This window comes from Gasterosteus aculeatus, chromosome 17 (genome assembly GCF_964276395.1).
Source record: "Gasterosteus aculeatus chromosome 17, fGasAcu3.hap1.1, whole genome shotgun sequence".
NCBI classification, from domain to species: domain Eukaryota; kingdom Metazoa; phylum Chordata; class Actinopteri; order Perciformes; family Gasterosteidae; genus Gasterosteus; species Gasterosteus aculeatus.
The window spans coordinates 17,387,444-17,407,793 of NC_135705.1; the positions used below are offsets into that span (position 1 = coordinate 17,387,444).

The 20,350-nt window shown below is 43.1% G+C and overlaps 2 protein-coding genes across 2 annotated transcripts; both read left to right on the plus strand.

Annotated features, from left to right (window-relative positions):
* The first annotated feature begins 241 nt into the window (after positions 1 to 241).
* On the plus strand, positions 242 to 5,589 carry cyld2 (cylindromatosis (turban tumor syndrome) 2). Its single transcript, XM_040204226.2, has 14 exons — positions 242 to 373; positions 593 to 1,096; positions 1,208 to 1,331; positions 1,729 to 1,973; positions 2,050 to 2,218; positions 2,900 to 3,032; positions 3,222 to 3,326; positions 3,581 to 3,660; positions 3,786 to 3,852; positions 3,935 to 4,067; positions 4,158 to 4,266; positions 4,358 to 4,476; positions 4,562 to 4,760; positions 4,948 to 5,589. The coding sequence occupies exons 2-14, from the start codon at positions 659 to 661 to the stop codon at positions 5,151 to 5,153; spliced, it is 2,127 nt and encodes a 708-aa protein (XP_040060160.2). The 5' UTR covers positions 242 to 373; positions 593 to 658; the 3' UTR covers positions 5,154 to 5,589.
* Positions 5,590 to 10,219: 4,630 nt separating this feature from the next.
* On the plus strand, positions 10,220 to 20,264 carry top1a (DNA topoisomerase Ia). The gene is made up of 21 exons (XM_040204936.2): positions 10,220 to 10,402; positions 10,864 to 10,888; positions 13,191 to 13,275; positions 13,398 to 13,500; positions 14,096 to 14,142; positions 14,253 to 14,345; positions 14,457 to 14,529; positions 14,709 to 14,788; positions 14,908 to 15,023; positions 15,109 to 15,230; positions 15,343 to 15,465; positions 15,626 to 15,813; positions 15,921 to 16,065; positions 16,327 to 16,470; positions 16,588 to 16,773; positions 16,855 to 16,923; positions 17,724 to 17,838; positions 18,027 to 18,154; positions 18,460 to 18,554; positions 18,639 to 18,788; positions 18,941 to 20,264. The coding sequence occupies exons 1-21, from the start codon at positions 10,388 to 10,390 to the stop codon at positions 19,041 to 19,043; spliced, it is 2,205 nt and encodes a 734-aa protein (XP_040060870.1). The 5' UTR covers positions 10,220 to 10,387; the 3' UTR covers positions 19,044 to 20,264.
* Positions 20,265 to 20,350: the final 86 nt, after the last annotated feature.

Genomic DNA, 20,350 nt, shown 5'->3' on the forward strand with positions numbered 1-20,350 from the left:
GTTCATCTGAGCAGCTTGTTGCACACAGTTTGAGATTGCTGGAGGCTTTCTGTGCAACAACTGTCCCCAGTGGTCACATGAACGGGCAATACTGTGTTTTGTTTCTACATATTTAGATCTATCCTTAACAAATCTTTTTAATCTAATGTAGCCTATTCATGCATCTCGTTGCAAGATAGTCGGGGCGTGGAAGTTGTGAGCTGCAGTTGTGTGGGCGTTGTCGGAGGTTTGCAGGTCAATATTTAAACGGTCTCTGGTTGTTTCCTCTGTTCACTAATAACCTGCAGGGCGAGATGCGCTAACTGGGGAAACGCCTGCTTTTGTTTTGAAACATTTCGGCGTCGCGGAGTCATTTCCCCCGACAATTACACTCGTAAGTAAACCAGATGTTTATTTGTCTTGGATTCTATGGAAATGTAATAGTTTACGAGTAACGTTACGATCAAGGTTGGTTTGTTTTGTTGACTAAAGTCTTTTTTAAATCTGTTATTCATCATTTTACAATTTTAGCCGAGTTAATTTACTTGTATAACTTTGAATGCAACTTGAGTACGATTTGAACGGGGAATATATATTCTCCCCACTTTTGTAGCCTTTATTCCCACGTGACGTCACCGTGAAGAGGCTCCACGGCCGGTACCCGCGCGGAACCCCACACATGGACCCCAAAGCCGCGGCCAGGGAGAAGTTCTTCCTCGTGCTCCGCGGCAAGTCTCGCAAGGGCTTCAGCCAAGGCGGCGTCGGCCGCGTGGACGCGGAGACGCCGTGCGGGCAGCTGACCGGCGCGCTGTACAGCGGGGGCGCCGCCGCGGGGAGCCCCCGGGGCGGGTGCGTCGTGAGGAGGGAGGACACGCACCCGCTGACCCGCCGCCAGGCGCAGCTGCTGCTCTTCGTCTCCTCGGCGAAGAGACGCGTGGAGCTGCTGCGCAACGCGCCGCTGTTCTCCGCCGTGTGCGAGCTGGCTCAGGGGGACCAGGTGGTGGTGAAGTACAAGAAGGGACACTACCAAGCGCTGGTGAGGAACCTGATGGAAATTGGGAGGAAGGACGAGGACAAGGAGGACCTGCGCATGCTCGGCTTTGAGGTGGAGTTCGTGGTGGGTAAAGTAGTTTGTCAGATTGTATTCGCGTGGAGCATCAAAAGTGTGAGTTTATCTGTGTTCTGTGTGCACAAGCGCTAATGTTTGTGTTTGTCTTTCCTTTTTTAGGACCATGATCCTGATTTGTCATCCAAGGAACCTGCTCCTTTGTTCAGTGCAGCAGACATCATCCAGGTGGTCCCGTCTTACTCCGTTCAGCAGGGATTGCGATGGAGAGATGGCCTGTCTGGGGGTAAGTAAAGGGATCAAAGTCGACGTGTGCCGCTTCTTCACCACGAGATGCTCGGTGGTGACGTCTGACACTTGTCCGATGTTTAAAAAAAAAAAAAAAAGTGCCCCTATCAGAGAATCTGATCCTGCTAGTGAAATGTTTCGGGAGGCTAGTGACTCCAAAAGGGGCATAAAAGGAGCGGTAGACAACTGGAATAACTTGTCCTGCTGCTGTGATATGTGAAACCGCAGGTTTATCACATGATGTGGCGCTTTGGCGCTCTGTGATCTCGGTGCGGTCTACATACCTCGCATGGAGACCTGTGCTGATTTAGCCTCAGGTGAATCTGATGGCGCAGCATGTGACAAAGTCAAAGGTCTTATGACTTCTAACCACCGGCTTCCACGTCTCCTCGCAGGTCCCAACAGAAAAGTGGTGACGCGCTCTCATTCCATGCCGGTCGCAGGATCTCGTCCGCGACAAGTCGGGGAAAACCGCCCGAAGAGTGCCATTCAGAGCCAAAGTTTAAGCACAGCACATGTGTCTTTGGAGGTGGGCTCCATGGTGGAGGTGGTGTCCAACTCGGGGGTCACAGTGTACGGGGTCGTCCAGTGGTTGGGGGTGCCAGAAGGGAAGACTGCCAAATGGGCAGGGATCGAATTGGTGAGTGAATACAATTTTCATTTTGCATTTTCTTTTATCGTAAGGCGTCTTCCTGACTTGGTCTTCCTCTTTGCAGGACTATGAGGTTAAAAGCTGCTGTGATGGGATGTACAGAGGCCAGAGGTACTTCACCTGCAAAGTGGGCAGGGCCTTGTTTGTTCCCGTCACAAAGCTCAACCCTGACCGCAGGTTCGTCAGCTTGTCTACAGGAAATGAGAACCTCAAACCCACCGACGAGCCTCCAGGTTAGACAGTTCTCCCAGGATGCCTTGAGCATGCATATGCAAGCTATTTAAAATGTGTTTTTCAAATAATAAAAATACCTGTATTGCATTTTACTCGTATAAAATGAAGTTTTAGTTTGACTTTAAGTAGCAATTCACCCCAAAATGGTCATGGAAGTTTAAGAGGAAATATCAAGGAAAGACATTCCTGACCCCTCCAATACAATGGGACTAGATGGCACTCAAACAGCAATGAAAACACACCTTTAAAAACTCTATGCAGAATTCATCAACCTGTTACTCAAGATAATCCACGGAGCAGTTTCCCTGTTAGCAAGCCAGTGTTCTGGAAAGTCGGTTCCTTCAGTGATGGATGTTTTTCATTCCTCTCAACATGTGTCATTTAGGATTCACACATGCGCTCTCATGATGAGTGTTGTTTGAACACTCATTTAAACGGCTCCGGAAACTATGCTTGGATTGTGGCAGTGTTTTTATCTGAACTCTGAACTTCCTGCTTTGGAAGTTAATCAGTGTTCACAAAGATCAGTGCGATTGTCCATTTTGATCATTTTACGCACCATAAGAAGCTGCTGCAGAACACCACATTTTATAAAAATCTAACTAGTTAAATGCGGAAATAATGTGTTTAAACGCCCTTTTGAGATCTGCTTTTTTTTATGTTTATTTGACGTTTCTCAGATCCTGAGTTTGAGGACCCAGAAGAGGATGTGCCTCCTATCCCTGAATCGGAGGCCTTGTCTTTGTTAGTGGGACGAATGAAAGGCATTCAGGGTCACATCAACTCCTGTTACCTCGATGCCACTCTCTTCAGGTAAAACCAGCTCAACAGCCCCCCGGGGGCATTTGATTCTCCAGGAGCTCGCTGGTACAAAAGCAGCTCAGATTGAATTTCCTCTCATTATCTCAAGTCATTTTATTGTGAGAAGGCCATGTACGAGCAAATGAGCACTGTATTCAGATAAGGCCAGAGTTGATAAAACATGTGCTTTCCTGTCTTCAGTTTGTTCGGCTCATCTATGACCCTGGATAATATCTGGAAAAAACCTGCTGACACGGAGAAACCCATAACCTGCACGTTAAGAAAAGTAGTGAACCGTCTGCGCAGGTAAAACGCCGCCTTCTGAGCTGTTTCTCTAACGGCGTGCAACAAAAACAACAAAACAAGGAACATGTCAACTTACATAATCTGAAATGCTCCCTTTTAGCGATGCCGGTAGTCTTCGTGCACTGCTAAACACAAAGTATACATTCTTAAAATATTTCCTGTACGTGAAAGGGTGTGTGTTTTTGCTCCAGATTGCGTATCCCAGTGTGTGAGTTGTTGTGTTTGCTTACTGACGGCTAACGTATTTTTTGCAGACAAGGATTTGTTCCTGCAGAGAGTGTGATGAATTTCCGTAAAGAGCTCGGCTGCGACACGTTCCGAACCGAGGAGAAAGGTACCCGTGCATGTCTTGCCACGTGCATTGTTGCCGACACTTTTTGGGAGCATCTTTTCTGTGTCATTGCAACATTACCTGCTGCTAATGTTCTGTGCTTTTCTGATTGCTCTGCTTATCTGCAGACCCGGAGGAGTTCATCACGGTCCTCTTTCAGAAGGTGCTTTGCATGCAGCCACTGATCAAGCTCAGGTGGGATCTTAACCCCCCCGCAGTATAAAATAGAGTCCTAAGTCAATGCGTAAAGTTACTGATATTCCGTTTTTCTCTTTAGATCGGGACAAGAAACATGTCAGGGTGCCTACACCCTCCAGATCTTTCTGGAAAAAGAACAAATGGGCCAGATGCCGTCAGTCCAACAGCTGCTGGACACATCCTGCCTGTCGGGTGACCTCAAGTTTGAAGAGGTTGGCCTTTCCTCCTGTAAAAACAAGGAAAAGAGTGGTTCATCGAGTATTGCACACAGTAACGTAGTGCCTTCACTGTTTGTCCCTCAGATGCCTTCCTGTCTAATGGTTCAGATGCCGAGGTTTGGAAACAAGTACAAGATGTTTTCTCACATAATTCCGTCCACGGAGCTGGACATCACGGATCTCCTTTACAACTGTGAGATACTGTCTCTTCTTTTTTTTTTTTTTTTTAATACAGCGTTATAGAAGCCTAAATATGCTCACACATCACCTTCTTTTCCCAACAGCTCCAAGGGAATGCTTCATCTGTGGGCATCCGGCAGCGTTTGAGTGTCTTCAGTGTCTACCAGATCGCAAGCTGCAGCCAGGGAGAATAAAACAGTACTGCTCTACCTGCAACTCACAGGTACGCCGGCAAGCCGTTTCCGAATGTCCGATGTCTCGCTGACCAAACACCCGGAGACGCGCTAAACTCCGCACTTTTCTTTCAGGTGCACAGCCATCCCGCTCGGCAGGGTCACTCCCCCAAAGCTCTATCGGTACCAGCGCGCTCTGAGTCTCCTGTGCCGAGGCACGTGATGCAGCTGCTCGCTGTGCTCTGCATTCAAACCAGCCACTATGTCTCCTTTGTCAAATTCGGCCCTGACCCTCGCTCCTGGGTCTTCTTTGACAGCATGGCGGACCGATGTGGTACGATAGATTTCAAATTGTTCGAATGATTAGTTTGTTTCTCAGCTTAAGCAAGAAGTATCATCTTTTTTTTTTTTTTCCCGCATACTGGCTGCCTCGTAAACCGTGTTGGATGAAGCTGACTATGACGCCTGTGAAGGGTCTTTATCTCCTCTGGAGCTGATCTTAAACCTTCTCGTTCTGACAGGTGACGGCCCAAGTGGCTACAGCATTCCTGTGGTCCGCGCCTGTCCCGAGTTGGGTGACTTCCTCTACCTGCCGGAGGAGGAGCTGGCTCGATCGAACCACTCCCAGGCTCCGGAGCTGGTGCGTAGGCTGCTGAGTGACTCTTACATGTTTCTATACCAGAACCCGGCTACGCCACTTTCCAAGCCAAACCAGCAGGAGTGTTAGACGCCTGCGCGAACGAGGACACGACGTTCCAATAACAATGCCTTAATAACCTTGTAACTGCTCATAATCAACTGGAATACGTGTTTTTGTTATTACACACAATACCTCAGGAACTGGAACTGATGCGTCCAACATCATGAAGGAAAACAATATTGTTGAAGGGAAACTGACTACGAATGGTTTGATGTAGATATGGAAGGAGAGAAAGAATAATGGCCCACTTTTAAAGCACACGCTGACCACAGCAACTCTGCTCTCCACTTATCAGCGTCAAATCAACAATTACACAGCGTAGAGAAACTCTTTCAGACAATTAAAGTAAACTAGAATGTTAAATTATAATACTGTGAATATAAATTGCATAATCCTATTGTGTACTTTTGTATTTTGATGCTGTGGCAACATTGTTTTTTTGCCAATAAAGACTCAATGAATAGTACACTGAATTCTCCAACTATGCCTTTATGCCTAGAATGTGTTGCTGTTGTTGCACTGAGATACATATAATGACAATATTATTTTGGGAAGTAAACTGACATTTCACATAAATGAGTAAATTGATGTTTTATGCCAGTTATTTTTATAGATACGGTCTACTTAAGGACTTGTTGATGTGTTTTGTGTGATCATTTTTTCTGTGTATTCCGATCTTGACCTAAAACACACTAAATCCTCTGATAATCATAAACGTTTTCCCAGTGCTCATTTAGGGAGTGCAAGGCCAGAGGAAAAGCAGAAAGTGTCAACCAGGCAGACACAGATCTGATAAGGATGAGATTTAGATACACATCAAGCGCCATACAACACTCACGCTTTGCTCGTTATGTTCACATTATGTTAGAAGACCACACGTTGCATGTGATTGGATCTTGTGTTGTGGCGAGAGGACCTGCTCCTCCTCGACGCCAGTTTAGGGCCAATAGAAATCTTTTCTTTTATGTCTAACAAAATGTAATGTTTTTCCTTTATGTTAGTCAGTTGTTCTTCCGGCCTGCGGGCCGACAGAACTGCTCCTGCCTTTGCAAACGCAGCGCTTATACTTGACCTGTGATCTGACAAATAAATCCGCCCGAACGAGGGAAGTCGTTTGGCTGAATTCTTCCAGATGTCCCCAACCGGGCTTCCAATTTTGTTCACGATCTTTCAATTTGGTGACCCCGACGGGATTGGTTGACCTGGACAAAGAAAGACGTCCGTTTTCTCGGACCGAGCCGAAAGGACCGGCGGCGTGGTTCAGCATTGACAACAAGGGCCCACAACAGAAATAGGTAAGCAGACAACCTTTTGTTCAAAATGAATAAAATGTCTGTAATTGGATAAATCTAAAAAGAATTGTTGCCAACTGCAGAATACACCTCTGTCCATTGACTGAATAAGGTCATTATAAGACCACCGAATTGAAAACTAAATTCAAAAGTTTGATGTTGATCACATGTAAAGTAAAAGCACATATTTACACTGAATTGTACAATTAGGGAAAGTGAATAAGTGTCCATAGGTTTAGGGATTTAGGTAAATGAAATTTTTGTACTCTTAATTGGTAGAAAATCTAAATTGCAATCCGTGTGGTACGTTGATACCTCTGGTAACGAGTCCCACGTATACATATATCGTGGACTAGCAGTTTAGAGGAGAAGATGCGAGGAAATAAGGACACAGGGAAAGAGTTGTTTTTCATATTGGGAAAAGTGTGGGTGGTCGGTGTAACTCCTGGTGTTTTACCAAACCTGGAAGTTATTCATATCAGGACTTGAAAAAGGACTGAGAATCCCTCAGTGGAAAGTGTTTGACCGGATTACACATCTGTGGGTTTTTTTTTATAAAAGGGTGAAAGGGAAAATCATAGTCAATATTGGTGGTACAAACACGAGAGAAATAAAACAATGCAAGTGAACTGGTGTTATAAGCCTCAACAATCGAGCGCTGTATTCCTCTAATACAGTAGAAGCTTCTCGGTTGAGTTCACAGTATTGGGCATTGCGTCCTTTCTCTTATGTTCTAAAGCCACATGTGAACAAATAAAATAACCTCTGAAAATGTGGGGAAAACAGAGTAAACCATAACAATATGGGATGGATGCGAAGGGCACTCCGGGTTTCACCCTATTTAAGAGATGTATAGAAAAAACCCTAGAAAAAAAGGAAATGTGTAACAAACAATATGTGAAGTAGGTTGTACAGATGCAAGAAAAGAGGAATGTCTGGAGGAGTGACCGATTCTCAACCAACAAGCCTGCAGCTGCAGAGCAAGCTTATTGTGAGGAGACGAGGAACAAGCACATGCACATGCGTGCTACCAGCTAAAGGGAGATTTTGTGGAAAGAAAAAAGAAAGTCTTATAAAGTGTGATTATTGATCCCAACAGTTAGAAAAGTCCAGTGCAAGAAATGAATTAAAAGAGTGGGCGTAGCAAAGCAGAAAGATATAAATAAATAATACATCAAATATAAATTTATTTTAATGGTTTAATGATTTTGTGTGGTTTGGGGTTCACAAAAATCAGTTGATTTTACAAATCGAATGAAATTGATATGTTAACAAATGGGCTTAATGAAAACACCATAAGGGTGAGACACGCACACAGAAAAGCAGTTAGGGGTCATAGATCCAACAAAAGGTTTATAAGCAAGACAACAATTGGAGATATCAGAAATGTTTAGTCAACCTGTTTATTCAGAATGAATAAGCTCATCATTACTGGGATGTCAAAGGTCTGTCAAAATCCTTTACATGAACAAGCGGATTCTAGAGGGGATTTTATGAAGTCATCTAACTGATTGATAAGGGATATTACAACTTTTAGATCGGGTAAAGTACTAAGACTAAATAAGCTGTTCATAACTGCACACACAACAGGTGCTGATCGTGTTTCAACAGGACACCACAAATGCCCTGAACTACTTTCTTTTTAAGTGTAACACTTGAATCAAGGATTTAAAATAGGATGAAAAATTATTAGAACAAATAGAAATAAACATGAAAACAAATGCAGCACAGCAAGAAGGAAATTTGTTTTGGGGAAAAACACAATTTTAAGATATTCCCTTGAGGTGATTTGGATATTTGATTAGGCTTCATATAGAGCTGTGGCTATTTTTGAGTCATGTTTTAAATCAGTACCTGCCTCAGCAGGAGGGATGGAGATGTGTTTAGCTGTACTAATCATTCAAATAAAAAGGGGGAAAGAATTGGGCATGCATTAATTGTGCAAAACACAATCCTCAAGTTTAAATTACCAGAATATCCACACCAATACATTATGATGGATTTCATCTAAATCAAATATTTAAAAAAAAGTAATATTGTCTAAAAACCAAGGCAAAGGCCTTAACAGAGAAGTTAGACAAAGGTTTGAGACACCGGAGAAGCCATAAAGGCCAAGGAATTACCTGTTGACCTCCGAGACAGAATTGTATTGAGGCACAGATCTGGCGAAGGGTACAGAAAGATTTCTGCAGCATTGAAAGTCCCAATGAGCACAGTGGCCTCCATCATCCGGAAATGGGAGAAGTTTGGAACCACCAGGACTCTTCCTAGAGTTGGCCGCCCAGCCAGACTGAGCAATCGGGGGAGAAGGGCCTTAGTCAGGGAGGTGACCAGGAAAGATTGAAATCTTTGGCCTGAATGCCAAGCGTCATGTCTGGAGGAACCAGGCACTGCTCATCACCCGGCCTGGTTTTTCAGCGGGAGGAACTGGGAGACTAGTCAGGATTGAGGGCAGCAACAGAGACATCCTCCATGAAAACATGCTCCAAAGCGCTCTGGACCTCAGACTGGGGCAACGGTTCATCTTCCAACAGGACAACGACCCGAAGCACACAGCCAAGATAACAAAGGAGTGGCTTCGGGACAACTCTGTGAAAGTCCTTGAGTGGCCCAGCCAGAGCCCTGACTTGAACCCGATTGAACATCTCTGGAGAGATCTGAAAATGGCTGTGCACCGACGCTCCCCATCCAACCTGATGGAACTTGAGAGGTTCGGCAAAGAAGACTGGGAGAAACTGCCCAGAAATAGGTGTGCCCCTCTTGTAGAATCATACCCAAGAAGACTTGAGGCTGTAATTGCTGCCAAAGGTGCTTCAACAAAGTATTGATCAAAGGCTGTGAATACTTATGTACATGTTATGTTTTCGTTCTTTATTTTTAAAAGATTTGCAAAAATTTCCGAAAAACAGTTTTCAATTTGTCATTATGGGTTGTTGTGTGTAGAATGTTGAGGACAATAATGAATTTAATTCATTTTGGAATAAGGGTGTAACATAAAAAAATGTGGAAAAAGTGAAGCGCTGAGAATACTTTCCGGATGCAGTGTATATTTTGTACGTTGCCTAACTTGAAACAATACGGTAGAGGAAAACACTCGTGATGAGTGATGAAATTCAATCTCTTTTATCTACTACATCTACAAAAATATGTTCACGCTAAACTCAAGCGTCTAGACGGGGTAGCTTAGAAGGTTCTGTGAGGACAGGTGAACCCTATGAGGTATCATCATGGACTACAGTGCCCTCTTGTGGACATGATGCAAGCTTGCTATGAACATCCTAACTGATGGATACTTTAAATATCATTTTCTTATCACTAGTATATTTTCAGGCCCACCACATCACACAATTATGTACATTATTATCATTACACCTGAGGTGAAAAATAATTTTGGTCATCTGTCAACCATTTAAACACTACACATTTTCTTAGCATAAGACAAAAGTTGTCTTCTTATCCTAAACCATAGCTTTACATTTCAATTCCCTCAGTGAGAGCTTTCTCCAAGAGTTTGTCATCAGCCTGTTGGCTCCTAATGTTGTGGAGGGCAATACAACTGCTGTTTGTTACGCACTAAACATAATACAATAAAACATGCATAATAACTTAATGACATATGAGTATGAATATACAGTATCTGAAGGGACAGGCCTATTTGGGCATGATGATACGAATGTTCATGTGTACAAAAAACCAAGAGCGGCTTCTGCTCCTAAAACATGTGTGCCTCAACCCAGAATGACTGTGTGTAACCATCGTGGGCCTTAAATGAGCAACACGTTTTACCAAAAGGAGGAGCCACACTGCTCCACCATTTAAATGTCTGCGCATGCGCATCAGTGCACAATCGGGACTTAAAATCTATTACACAACTGTCTTTTCTTCATTCTGCCTGGATCCCCTCGCCGGTCTGTGGTAACCCTACACGTTACTCGTTCGTGATTTTTCAAAATCAAACGCACGAAGGAAATGAGTGGGGATCAGGTAATAACATCTGTGGCCACGCACCGTTGTATTCGCTTGGTTTGACAAGATAACTTGGCTAACAGTAGATAGTGGCTGCTAGCGCGCGTTAGCCGAGTGTGTTTGTAACGTGACGCCGACTCATTTTGTTGTTAAAAGCTTTTTGACACGTCTCACAATGTTCCCCTTTGTGGTGTGACAGAGCGGGGCTGTTTAGTCAGCATTCGGGTTTGAGTAGCTGCTCAATAACTCCCGGGGCAACCTGGGGTAACGCCACATTTAATTCGGCGTTAGCCGTAGCCAACGTTAGCCGTAGCGGCTTCAGTGTCAGCCGCTGGACCACATTATCAGCCAGCGCACCTAGCTAGCCGAGCTAGCATGCTAGCTAACAAACTCCCGTAGCTTTCCAGCAAGTTCAAAGTTAGTTAGCCGGCTAGTTAGCCACTACTATATTTAACATCAATCTGTTTCGGATTTTTCAGATCGACTGTGGCCCTCGTTTCAATGGTAAGTGTGACATAAAGCCAGCCGGCTATAAAGGTGTTTCTCCTCAAATTCTGAGCTGTCTTCCCTGCTCAACTGTAACGTTACGCTAGTTCTCTGTAGAGGACAGAAATGGCGTCCAGAGACTAAGTCCTCTGTCTCACTCTCAAGCGCCTATTGTTCAAAAGGGAGGTCCAATAAAAGCTTTTCCGACCCGCATTTTCCCGATTTGAATCCACATTGGTACACACCTTGAGGTGTTTTATCAGTTTATCGTATTGGAATTTCTTTGCGGTTGGCTTTTAATATCGTATTTCACACCTGAAAGTGAGGGTTTGGGGGTTGAGGACTTAGTCTCTGCGCCATTTTCTTTTTCAGTGTAGCGGCCTGACTGCTGCAAGCTGAACCCTGGCTGTAAAGAGCAGGAGCACTGCGAAGGCACGCTGCTTCGCCGAGATCTCCCGTAGTGGCAAAGAAGTCTTGTTTTATAATGCATGATGATCAACGCGTTCATACGGGTTGGGTTATTTGTATCACGGCTACAGGGAACGCTCATTCCCTCATGGAAGGAGAGGGTGAACACCGTTTTAAGTTGGAACCACATTTCAAATGGCAACACGTCATGTCAACAACTCTTAGGTCGTCATCACACAAGTTCTAATGACGTATTTGTTTATTTGAGGATCCCGACTAGTAAATAATTATTAGTATAAATTATTTTTGGGAATATGTCCTGTTATTAGAATATCTGTTATAGGTCAGGACGGCTTGAATCAACCACATCCATCCATATATTACATTTAGCTGACGCTTTTATCCTAAGTGACTTATAATACCATGTAAGCAGTTTGTTTTTATTAAAAGTCCAGTTGAGAAGGACTAACTTTGCCCTATGTTATACTGTAATTAGCACTGGTTCACTCAAAGGACACAGCTGTCTGTATAAATGACTAGCAGCCATGCTTGGGTTATTGATCAAAGTTACTTATTTATGCATCTGTGTTAAAATAATCTACACAGCGGTAGCAGTCCACTTAGTTGGATTTCATTCATCAGTGATGAGGTAACAAATGACTGAGACATAAACCATAGCTTCGCTGCATTTGCCAGTGATATTCATTCCAGCTAAAATAGACTTTCTAACAATAACTATCATTTGTGGCTTTTTAAAGCGTCTCTTAAATCTCCAAGGATGAACATTTCTAGCGCTTAACCATTTCATCAACAGAAGCGATAGTTTATGCATAAATGTATGTTTAGCACAAATAACATTGTCTGCTAGTCAATTAAATCCGTCAGATGTTCTATACGTTTGTCTTTTTGTGCATAATGTTAACTGTGCAAAGCCCATTCATCCTATTCATTGAAGTTGTGTCAGTGAGTTGCTTTAATTCTGAGAGACTGCAAAAAGTCTGCCACGTTCAAATAGTGGAGAAAGAAAAAGGCATTTTTATTTCCAAGCACATGCAGAAAATTGTTCTCTGCATTTAAGCCAGTGGGCTGCCGTGAAGGCGCCCGGGGAGCATTTAGCAGTTGGGTGTCTTGCTCAGGGACACTTTGACATGGAGCAGTCGGAGGTTCAAACCGCCAACCCGGCGGTTCCCAGCGCATCCTATACTCCATTAGCCACAGTTGCCTCTCGTGTTGATAAAGTCTACTTGTTTTACAATGATACTATCAAGGTAAAGCTCCGTGTCGGTTCTGGGCGTATGTATTCTTCTAGGATAAATACCTGATCACCGAAGTGGACATGCGCGCAGTTGGTTTGAATTGCACTGACTTGCGAGGGAAACATTGTAGACAAGAATGTTGACTGTCTGCTCCTGACCAGGTCAATAGCTAACGGCGTACCCTAGGCAGCATCTATGCACGACGAGATTTGATGTTTGTTGTGACTTTCGATTTTGATAGTTGCCATTATTTCTTCCTCAAGACAATTCCGTTTTCTGGCTGTGGTTTACAAATTCAGAGGGTGAAAGAGGACTTTCTGCACGACACGACCAACCGGTCGGTTTCATGTTGTCTCATAAACAATGAGGCTTGAATGGGCTGTAGGTGGTGCTGTGATACTGTGTAATAGATTTTTCATCTACGTTGTGCGTGACTCAGATTGTGATGCATGTTAAGGCTGTGTCTTGACATCTAAAAAAAAATGGCGACTTACTAGCAGTCAGTTGAGAAGATGTTTTATTCAGCAGTGCACTTTTATTATTCTCTCCCACTTCAGTATAGAATTATAGCACATATATTATTTCTTCATTCAATTGTTGGGTTGTTTGTCAATAGCGTTCACTCTTGGAGAAGGTGACGCTGTTTTCCTTTTCAGACTCTCACAAGTATAAAGAGAAGGAACACAAACATAAGGACCACAAGAAGGATAAGGAACGGGAGAAATTAAAGCATGGCAACAGGTATGGTGTGTGCTTCCAGATCCTTCAAAGAATATGTTTCTGTTGGAATAGTTGCTTAAAGCGACCAAGGGAGGTAAAACCACTGTAATAATACGTTTTTGTATTTTATATTTTAACTGAAGTGATCTCAAGGACTTCTCTGACAAAAAACACAAAGAGAAGGAAAAGATGAAGCACAAAGATGGCAGCGCAGACAAATACAAGGACAAGCACAAGGAGAAGAAGGTGAATTACCATTCACTTAATTCATGGAGGAATGCACATGTGGTCGTGCATGTAATGTTAAGATTTTAGGGTTCATCAAGAATCATTCTGCAATACTAGGCTCGGCCACATAATCCACATGTACCTGGCGTGTGTGTGCGCACGCATGAAAATAACATGCATCATGCCTGCCTTTTTGTTCTAGGGCTTTGCTAAATGTACAAAGTATATTCAATTTTTCTTCCAGTATGGTGGATGTTCAGGGGCAACTAATGATGGATGAGATGGATTCTTGGTCACTCCTGTATAATTCCATGCAATGGATTCTAGCGCTGTAATCTATTCTAGCTAAAGGGTTTAGATGCTCTTGGTTCTTGACCTGATTTTGTCCAGAATGATCGACTTATTACAGTTGATTTTTAAATGTTAGAGTGGGCGGATTTAAAGGTCTGGACCTGAGCTTCTACCACTCCGAACCAACCAGCTATATCTTTTGCAGAAAGTAAAACAATGTTAGTTCAGAATAAGATGTGTATTATTCAACCATCAAAATGACAATATTTACATCTGTGGCCATTAACACGACATCTGTTCTTAACAATTTTGTATATTACAGCTTAAGTCCCTTGATGGTAAAGTCAAGAAGGAGAACGGCTTTGCCAGGTATGTTTGTACGTTTTATCAACGTCCTACTTTTACTCCACCATCAGATGTGTTTCTAGATGGGCCCATTTCTGATTTTGAATGAATGTGTATTTTTTTGGGTTTTGCAGCCCCCCACAAGTGAAGTCTGAGCCAGAGGAGGATTTTTTCTCTTCTCCTAAAATTGAGAAGTCTCTAAAAAGAGAACGGGACAATGATAACGAGTGAGTCGTAAAAAAAAGGCCGTGTCAATTCAAAATCTTGTTCTCCGTCCTTTCTGTTACAGCGAGTTTGAAGTTGTCTGTGATAAACTTATAACACAAGTTATTTTTCAGCTCTGATTTCAAGCCCAAAAAAGTCAAGATTGAAAATGACAAAAAGGTCAAGAAAAGGAAACCGGATGAGGAGGTAAGCGAATGCCAACTTGGGTTCAGAGGCCCGTCGACTTGTAGAAAGCTCAAAAAATGATGGGGGGGGGGGCCCTGAATAATTGCAAAGGGTTATGTGTTTTGGCTGTTGCTGCGAGTGACTTTGTTCCAACATGCAAGCAAAATAACTTTCACTTCCTTTTTTTTTATGATAATAAGCTCAAAAAGACAAAAAACAAAAGGCCTGTCGCTGATGGAAAAAAGAAGGCAAAGAAGGAGCCAGAGGAGAAGTGGAAATGGTGAGTTGTTCATCCCAGTTGAACGTGCCTATCAGTGCTGGTGGGGCACGTGTAGATGTGTTCTCTTTTTTTTCCTTTTTATATTCTAATCCCTCATTGAATTATTTGGTATATTCCAGGTGGGAGGAAGAGCGATACACAGATGGCGTCAAATGGAAGTTTCTTGAACACAAAGGTCCTGTCTTTGCACCACCGTACGAGCCTCTCCCTAGCAATGTCAAATTTTACTACGATGGTAAGCCTGTCAGTCAAACATACTGTTGAACCATGCGATACTGTGTCTGAGGGGCACAAAATAAACGTTCTTTTAACATTTTTAGGCAAGCACATGAAACTCAGCCCGGAGGCAGAAGAGGTGGCCACGTTCTTTGCCAAAATGCTGGACCACGAGTACACGACAAAGGATGTCTTCCGCAAAAACTTCTTTAAAGATTGGAGGAAGGTAGAAAGAAAATGCACTTGTAGATATACTTACACTAATTTTAGAACTTGACCAGAGTCTTGTAAAGTTTTCAATTATTTGTTTTTGAGCGTTTTTGTTTTTGTGGATGCAGGAAATGACTGCGGAGGAAAAGTCTAAGTTGACAGACCTGAAGAAGTGTGACTTTACTGAGATGAGCGACTACTTCAAGGCACAGTCCGAAGCCAGGAAGGCCATGTCAAAGGACGAGAAGCTGGTAAAGTGTTACGCTGCATCAAACTGGGTACCAGTGGGTCACCAGCTATGCTGCCCACAATCACGTGGGACCTTTTTGTCTGATTCTTATTGATTGTTATCATCATCACTGATGCCGGTGAGACCGCGCTTATGTGTTTTCGTTTCCTTCTCTTTTGTAGAAAATAAAGGAGGAGAATGAGCGGCTCTTACAGCAGTACGGCTTCTGCCTCATGGACAACCACCGGGAACGTATCGCTAACTTTCGCATTGAGCCCCCAGGCCTGTTCCGAGGCCGCGGAGACCACCCTAAGATGGGCATGCTCAAACGTCGCATCAGGCCTAAGGACATCATCGTCAACTGCAGCAAGTCAGTTTCTTTTCTTTTTTTTTTTCCTCCCTCCCTCTTCTGATGCTGGTGAACCGTACGTTTTAAGTGGGATCACAATGACATGTTCTTAATAATGTGCTCCTCAGAGACTCCAAGCACCCAGAGCCTCCTCCAGGCACTAAGTGGAAAGAGGTTCGTCATGACAACAAGGTCACTTGGCTGGTGTCGTGGACGGAGAACATTCAGGGCTCGATCAAATACATCATGCTGAACCCCAGTTCAAGGATCAAGGTGGGCTGTGGCGCCGAGTACCGCACTGCGAAGCGTTTAATGACCACATTATTTCTAGAAGATGCGTTATCTGTAACTTGGTTAATGTCAATCTGTTAACAATAACATTTTCTCCACTGTATAAATTGGGCCAGCTATGTCACATGACGTGCTGTATTGGGCCTGAAAGCTAATTTGATTTGACTTCATAAGACTGCAGCAGCCACTGGACACTGAAGCAGCCCCAACGAATTCCTAAGTTACTAATTTGTTTGGCTGCAGGGAGAGAAGGATTGGCAGAAGTATGAAACCGCTCGCAGACTGAAGAAATGTGTGGACCGTATCAGAACCCAGTACCGCGAGGACTGGAAGTCTAAGGAGATGCGGATCAGACAAAGGGCTGTGGCTCTCTACTTCATTGACAAGGTGAGGCGCATCATGCATTTTTGACATGCCGGGTTTAGTGGGTGCTTAAACACCAGCCACAGTGAGGGTAATGTCTTTGTAAGCTGGCCCTAATCCAGCTGTCCTGATGTGCACTAGCTGGCTCTGAGAGCGGGTAATGAGAAGGAGGAAGGAGAGACCGCGGACACGGTGGGCTGCTGCTCGCTGAGAGTTGAACACATCAAACTCTATCCAGAGAACGACGGGCAAGAGTTTGTGGTGGAGTTTGACTTTCTCGGTAAAGACTCCATCCGCTATTACAACAAAGTCCCTGTGGAGAAAAGGGTAAGAAGTGCATCAGTGTTTTATTGTTTAGAGGAGTTCCACCTTTGCTTGAGTGTTTACATGTGTTCTGATTTGTTTTAGGTATTTAAGAATCTCCAGTTGTTTATGGAGAACAAGGAGCCTGATGATGACCTGTTCGATCGCCTTAATGTAAGCGTAACATGGGAGAACTTTAAATGCTTTTTTACTGTTTAGTACCTAGTCTTTATTTTGGACTGTTTTTAAAATACCAGAGGACTCTACAACTGATCAGGATTAGCTCAATAAGTTGCGGTTTAAAGGAACTCCCGAGATGGAGAGCTTTTCAATTGCTTTTCCGAGACTCGTGGCTAACGTTTTCAACGGTTTACCTGAGGGAAAACCGGAGGATGGATGCAACGGCAGTGAGCTAATCGGCTTTAAAAGCACTAATCTGACGAAAATAACTTAAAGTTAAATCAAATGCTATATGTTAATACTTCAGCCGGAATCTTTGGTACTGTGAGATGCACACAAATAAAAAAATAAAAATTTGCCTCTGTAAATGAGAACTTTTTTTAAATAAGTGTGCGTTCAAGCCGTTGGGCACCGTCCTACTGAATATTAAACATCTAGACTTCGAATATCAGTAGCCTATTCTATCTATAACTTTTAGATGACTGTGGGAGCTGCGTTGGATTGTTTCGACTCGAGGTGGATGTGATCATTTCGGGAATTCACAAACCGCTTTTGCCTCTAGTCATGCAGCTTTGCGGACACCAGACGTGTCACTGTTTTGTTTTATGCTGCAAACTCCGCCCCTTTCGGTGTGACGGCGCTCAGTCGATTTGAGAAACCCTGATTTACCGGTTGTTGACTACTGGCGTCTTTGTGGTGAGAGTCGGGCCAGATAACCATAAGACGCCCAGGGTGTAGTGCAGGGCAGAGTGACTCAGAAACCTGTTTCATTGCATGATTGTTTCTTCCCCCAGACTGCTGTTCTGAACAAGCATCTTCAGGAGCTGATGGAAGGACTGACGGCCAAAGTCTTCCGTACCTACAACGCTTCAATCACCCTGCAACAACAGTTGAAGCAGCTCACAAGTGGTACGTCTCCACCTGCAGCACAAGGATCTGAAACCACATTTTTCCGCTGAATTAATTTAATCCCAGCTGGAGATTCATAAAAGGTGTAAACATCATGCATCTGTGTTTGCTTAAAGTTAACAGGCTTTTTAGGTGGGATAATATATCAATCTGCATACAGAAAACTCATCCTCTCCCTCACTTTCTAGCGGAAGAGAACGTTCCAGCAAAGATCTTGTCCTACAACAGGGCCAACCGGGCTGTGGCCATCCTGTGTAACCATCAGCGGGCTCCACCAAAGACATTTGAGAAGTCTATGCAGAACCTGCAGGCCAAGGTTGACATGTGTTTTTTATTCTTCCCTTTCCACCAAAATGATAACTTGTCATCTGTATCTCATTTAATTTCTCCATGTGCTACGTCTTACTTTGAGAAACTAGGATGGAAACTTGACTATTTTCAGACATTCCATTTGAACCACTTTTTTTAATCTAGAAAATATGCCAACTGATTGAAATGATCAAACAAATTTTTAGTTGTAGGCGATGTTCATTCACTTTCAAGCCAGGGGAAATGAATCAGCTTTTTAAGACTTAATAACTAATCAGCGCCCCCCCCCCCCCCCCCCCCCCCCCCTCTTAGATTGATGCTAAAAGGGATCAGCTCTCTGATGCAAAGCGAGAACTAAAGAGCTCCAAGGCTGATGCCAAAGTACGGAGAGATGAAAAATCCAAAAAGTAAGTATCCATAGTTTGAACTACTGACAAATGGCCCATTTTTAAATATTTATTCTCATTATTAACCAACGCTGTCATCCACAGGGCCGTGGACACCAGAAAGAAGGCGATTGAGAGGATAGAAGAGCAACTGATGAAGCTGGAGGTGCAGGCAACTGATCGCGAGGAGAACAAGCAGATTGCTCTCGGCACTTCCAAGCTCAACTATCTGGACCCTCGCATCTCTGTGGCTTGGTAAGATAATGCACTCGTATTTTTCGAGGTTTTAACTTGGGTTGCTTTCTCATCACGGTCGACTTTCCCTTTCTAGATTTTGTTGTTGGTAAATTATTGTGTAACACAATGAGGCGCGCTGTACTTAAGGTGATCTGATTTTTGTGATTCAGGTGTAAGAAGTGGGGCATTCCCGTGGAGAAGATCTACAACAAAACCCAGCGCGAGAAGTTTGCCTGGGCCATTGACATGGCAGACGACGACTTTGAATTTTAAATCCAAGTTTGGTTTTAACTATGATACACTTCTTTTTTTATTTTTATTTTCTCGGATACTTTGTTTTTAGCTTAACTGAATTTTGCTCGGAGGCCAGACCTGATCAAGAATTTCAGATAGTTTGTGCAGGAAAACAGCGTTGTCATTGTAAAACGAGATAACGAGGCGATACTGAAGTGGCAGGAGGGTGTTGTGGTTGGTCTGAACCTCTGATCTGAGATCAGGCATCAAGGCTGAACTACACCCACATCTGTCCATCAAGGCACGGCCCAAGTTATTGGAAGACCTTTTTACCTTTTTGTCTCCTCAGGGACAAAACTTGACTCTGCCTGAACTTTGAACCCTGTGGTCCTATCGCTACTGTATTCAGCAAAACAAAAAAGCTTTGTAACATTTCATTCTCACTGTTCACTTGCTCTGTATTTTAGCCCTCCCATGTATTATTGATGAATTCTATATTTTGATAGACAAAGCTAAATCAAAGGAGTTCCTTAACTACACCCACGCGCCTTTCGAGGAAATGGAAGTCTAAGCTTGAGTTGTGTGCATGTGTGCGTATGAGGGGCTCGACCATGGAATTGATTGGATGAATATTTTAAACTGGACTATGTTGAATTGTTAAGCATGAAAGAGGATGTTTTGGCGGACGACGGGGAAAATACTGCAGCCATGTCAATATTTACTTAAGCAAGCAGAATGTGAATATTTTGTTTTACAGCCTCCATCAGGGACTTCTTTTACAGTGTAAATGTGAACCAATCATTTGTGTCCTTTTTTTCTTTTCTTTTTTTTAAGTCTGACTCATCCTCCGAATCTCTGCATAGCCCTGTCTACATCTGATTAAACAATTGTTCCCAGAAAAGAAATACTCCCGAATCTGTTACTTGAAGATAATCTTGTGATAATGTATTTAAAGTCCTTCAATGGGAAGTGTTTTCTTTCCAGAAAAGGTTGTGTGAGGGATATCGACTTTGCCAAACAATTCACCAATCTGTTACACTTTGAGGCAGGTTTTTTTAAATGGTGTAAAGATTAAAGATACATTTAATGTGAATTTTATCAGTTTATTTTATTCCACTTTTATTATAGGAAAATTGATGTAAGTAGCTGTAAAGTCAACATCTTATTCTGGGTTTATCTTTTGTTATAGCTTTTGATCATGTTTTCTTTGAGTTTAATGCTCCTTGTAGGTTGGAAAATGAATAAAACCCTACAAGTACATTTGCTATGTGTTCATTCCCTTTTTTTTTTTAATGGGGATTGGTCTTTGGACATTTTACTAAATTAGATTTTTGAAGGGCGTAATT

What these genes read in the sequence shown, in the direction of transcription:
- cyld2 (XM_040204226.2), top strand. Translation starts at nt 659, where the DNA reads ATGGACCCCAAAGCCGCGGCCAGGGAGAAGTTCTTCCTCGTGCTCCGC. An exon ending in AATGGGCAGGGATCGAATTG is followed by an intron (nt 1,974 to 2,049) that starts GTGAGTGAATAC and finishes TCCTCTTTGCAG; the next exon opens with GACTATGAGGTTAAAAGCTG. An exon ending in ACCCACCGACGAGCCTCCAG is followed by an intron (nt 2,219 to 2,899) that starts GTTAGACAGTTC and finishes GACGTTTCTCAG; the next exon opens with ATCCTGAGTTTGAGGACCCA.
- top1a (XM_040204936.2), top strand. An exon ending in AAGTCCCTGTGGAGAAAAGG is followed by an intron (nt 16,774 to 16,854) that starts GTAAGAAGTGCA and finishes GATTTGTTTTAG; the next exon opens with GTATTTAAGAATCTCCAGTT. An exon ending in GTTGAAGCAGCTCACAAGTG is followed by an intron (nt 17,839 to 18,026) that starts GTACGTCTCCAC and finishes CTCACTTTCTAG; the next exon opens with CGGAAGAGAACGTTCCAGCA.